Below are 4,139 nucleotides of genomic sequence, written 5' to 3'. Positions count from 1 at the left end.
ACCAAGCAACCCAGTCCCACAGAGAAGACGTGTCTAGATAGAATGGCCCTCCTCGGGCCACACCTCCCCCTCATCCGAGCCCCGCTACCACCACCAGACCTCAACCTCCCAAACACCAGAAAACCTACGTCCTTTTGGCGCTCTCACCGCCATCTCCCCCCTCCCCTGTCCGAGCGACCCCACCTCCCCCCGGCTCTCCAGCCCCCTACAACCTCGGAGCGGCACTAGGGAAGAAAAAGGGTTCTTCCCTGCACGACGTGACCGCCTCCATTCCCCGTCCTACTCCTCTCCCTCTCCCGCCTCGGGGTTCCCTCTCACCTATTCCCTCGTCCTCCAACCCCCATCCCCTTCGAACTCCTATACCCCCCGAGCCCTGCCCTACAAACTCAGCTCAAAGCGCTCTTAGGCAATAATTTCCACCGCTTCGGCGCACCGCAGTGCGCCTTCTGAAACCGACAGGATCGGGTGGTCGGGTCCCACCCTGTCCCAGCCTCTCCGCGGGGTGCCCAGCGCCGTGAAGGAGCGCAGACGCGCCCAGAAGTCCACCACTGCCCGGGCGCAGGCCCGCTCCAAGGGGGTTGCTGCGGGTGCTGCTGCCGCCGCGCCTGCCGTTGCTGCTACCGCCCCTGTCGCCGTGTTCCGCTCCTGCGTTTGGTCCTCATCCCCCGGCGCGTTCAGTGCAGGCCCCGTCTGCGGTCCTGCCCCGTCGGCCTGGATGAAAAAGTCCGTTATCCGCCTCTGCCTGGGGCCGGGTACCTGTACCTGCTGCGCGTGCTCCCGGTTCTGTGGTCCTTGGCTCCCAGCTCGTTCCTGCCTCCTGCCCGCTGCCCTCAGGCAGCATCTGCCAACCTCCATGGCAGACAGGGCCGACAGGGCGATTATATCCCATACGGCCTGTTCGCATCCGGTTGGGGCCAGTAATAGCCAGAGTTGCTTTCGGGTGACTCCCCCTACTGCCGCTTCCTGAGAAGACTGTAGATGCCGGTCGATCTGTGCCCGCACCGCCTGCGCCACCGGGCATTCCCAAAAGTGATGCATGCGTGGCGAGCATGGCTGACCAGCTGCTCCACCGAATCCGCCACATCCACAGCGTTCTGGAGTCATGCGGGCTAGGTGCGTGTTGCCCGGTAGGGGGACGCCATCCACTGCGAGCCGCCATAACGTCTCCTTATTCTCATTCTCCCATCGTACCCCGGACCACACTCGGGCCTGCGTCGCCCTGAATAGGCTGATTTCCGAGGGGGGCGGCGGCGACGGGCCCTGAGGATCCGTCGCCTCCCGCACAAATTCAGCTACCAGGCGTCTTCTCCTCTCCTCCATAGGCCCACATTGCAGCTGTGTCGCCAGGCGAACTGTGAGGCGTGCCAGCGGGATGGCTTCCGCCATCCCAGGTATACGCCACCCAATTCGCCCAGCAATCATACCCATCGCTTGCATGCTGGTCAGCAGTGGTGCTGGTGACGGTATGACAGCCTCCTCCCCTTCCGTTGCCGCTGCCATCGGTTCCGTTAGCCCCCGCTGCTGCTGCTGCTGCTGTCGCCGGGTCTCGACCGTTCTAGCAGCTTCGAGCCAGGCCGGGTTTATGCTGCTATGCAGCGCCGCGAGGGCTGCCCGGGTCACGGGTTTATCCCGCGTGGAGATCGGGGTAAGCGGGTCGAGGTGAGTCTGGGCCCACTCCAGCCACGCCGTCCTAGGGAGGGTTGCCAGATCGCTGCTCTCTGCCAGGGCCCAAACCCGCACCAGGTCCCCTACCGTCTGTAGTTTCCTGCAGGTGGCAAGCCCAGGGTATTGGTACTCCAGGCCGGGGCGGCGGCCCCGGTCCGTTGGGACGGTCCCTCCAGCATTGGGGAATAGCGGATTTCCCCATAATGCAGTCGCCCAGCACCAGTCACCGGGTGTCAGCGGGTTGGTCCCGATGTCCTCTGGTGGCGGCAAGTGCCCCAGGGCTCCCACAATCCGGCTGATATCCTTCGGCAGGTCACGAGTCCCAAGCCAGGGCCCAGTTGGGCTCGCGGTTGTCAGGGCCCACGGCTGGAAAGCGGGGTTCGTGAGCAGAAGGTAGGCTGAAAGCGTGCGGACCCAGGGGTGGATACCTCCGCCCACCTGCATATCTGTGTCTGTTGCGCCTGTATCTGATCTCGTGTTGCCTGTTCGCAGCCCTAGGGTTGCGATGACAAAACGAGCTGCCCACACCGCATGCCGGGCTTGGATGTGTTGCCGGAGGGGCAGCAAACCAAAGCCTCCTGTGGATGGGTGACCGATCAGGAGTTCCTTGGGCACGCCAGTCAAGCGTCGGCCAGGATCATCTGGGCCTTGTTGGCGGTCGACCAGGCGAGCCGTGAGTCGCTCTATCTCGTCCAGCACGCGGTCTGGGGCCAGTCCGCCATGTTCCATGTGCCAGGTGACCGTCTGCAAGCCATATGCCGACGCCGCCGTTGCCCTTCCAAATGCTGACAGCGGGAAGCGGGACAGACGCTGCATCCGCCGTTTGGCCTCTCCCAGCCTCTTCGTCCAGTCCGGCTGTGGTGGGGTCACCTGGTTGTCTATCGGCAGGTTCAGGGCGGTAGCAGTGGTTACCACCTTAAGTCCTCCGATTGTCTCCTGCTGGGGGGCTGTTAGCTGGGGTCCTGCTGCTGGTGCCGGCTGCTGCTGTTGCTGTCGCTGCTGGCCAATCCATAGCAGTTCCACTTTCTCCAGATTAAGTCGCTGGCCAGATGCCTGGGCAAATGTTTCCATGGCCTGTAGGAAGGAGGGAACTGATTCCGCGCCATCCAACGTCACTTCCGTGTCATCTGCATATTGGCAGGCGGTGACGGGATTTGGGTCGGACGGTTGCAGCTTAATTCCCACCTCCTGGCTCCGGAGCCAGCATTGGAGAGCTTGGGCGACGAAGAGGTACAGCAGAGGCGCCAGGNGGCAGCCCTGCCGGACACCAGCCTCCATGTCTACCAGCCTGGACTTGTACCCGTTGACCATCGCCCGGGCTCGGGTTTCGCTCAGAAGCAGACGTACCCACGCACACAGCTGTGGCCCTGCCCCCATCGCCTCCATGCCGCTAGGAGAAAGCCGCGATCCACTGTATCGTATGCTTGGCAAAGTCCAGGAATGCCAAAAGCCCTTGGCGGTTCTGCTTGCGGAGGAGGTGTGACAGGTGGCGCAGGAAGAGTACGCTGGCCCCATCAGGCGCTTGGGGAGGAAGGCGGATTGCTCGGGGGTGATGACCCGTCCCAGGGCGGGGCCCAGGCGGTTCGCCAGTACCTTAGCAAGGAGCCGGTAGTCCGAGCATAGTAGTGTGATGGGGCGGTAGTTGCCTGGGAGCTTGGGGTCGCCTTTTTTATAGAGCACTGTGATGATCCCTTCAAGGAAGCCTGCGGGCACCTGCCCGGTCATGCCAATGGCAGTGAACAGGCCTGCCATGGTATTACCTATGGCTGACCAGAATTTCCTGTAGATGTCGGCCGGGATCCCATCCCACCCTGGGGCCTTGCCAGGTGCGCTCTTCTTGAGTGCCTTCCGCAGTTCGGTGGCTGTGATCTTTTTGGCTCCAAGCTGTTCATCTGCCTCTGCCGGGAGCTTAATGTTGGCTGCGGTGAGGGAGTTCAGTACGGCTTGGCGGGCCTGGGGGCAGATGAAGTCCGGGGCCTTGCTCACATCCTTCCAGAAGTCGGCTACCACCTGGGGCAGCTGAGCGGGGTTGGTAACAAGTCGGCCGGACGAGGCTTGCAGGGCGACAGGGGCTGGTTGTTGGTCTACAGCCTGGGCCTGGAGGAAGGCTGTAAGGGAAGGGCTTGGCCTCTCCCCTGCCCGCAGCCAGTGGGTGCGGGCCTCCATGGCATCCTTCCGGCAGTCTTCCCGATGTGCTCGTGCGAGTGTTGCCTGGGCTTCGACCAGTTGTTGAAGTGGCTGTTGTGCTGTGGGGGCTGCATCCACCGCTTGCCTTGCCAGCTGGACCTGCGGTAACACCTCCCGAGCCCGGGCCCCTGGTCTGAGCTTGCGGTGTTGTGCCGCCTTGTTGAGCTGAAGGGCCAGGGTGCTCAGCCGGCGTTTAAAAGCTGGCCACCACGCAATCAGGCCCAAAGGGTTGTCCTCCGCAGATGGTGCTGTGGCACACTGGCTGGTGATCCATGCCTCCATGCTGC

General features: G+C 63.2%; 1 protein-coding gene across 1 annotated transcript in view; it reads left to right on the top strand.

Moving 5' to 3' along the window:
• The window catches only part of VOLCADRAFT_87753 (uncharacterized protein), a gene marked incomplete at both ends in the record, with an annotated part of 8,740 nt that extends 8,512 nt beyond the window's left edge, over window positions 1-228 (top strand). The window contains one exon of the mRNA XM_002947491.1: window positions 202-228. Within this exon, the coding sequence (XP_002947537.1) occupies window positions 202-228 (27 nt within the window). The remainder of the gene's footprint in view (window positions 1-201) is intronic.
• Window positions 229-4,139: the final 3,911 nt, after the last annotated feature.

The sequence above is a fragment of the Volvox carteri genome, assembly GCF_000143455.1.
Source record: "Volvox carteri f. nagariensis unplaced genomic scaffold VOLCAscaffold_6, whole genome shotgun sequence".
Taxonomy (NCBI): Eukaryota; Viridiplantae; Chlorophyta; class Chlorophyceae; order Chlamydomonadales; family Volvocaceae; genus Volvox; species Volvox carteri.
The sequence above is the reverse complement of the archived record's forward strand: the minus strand, read 5'-3'. Positions and strand labels throughout refer to the sequence as shown.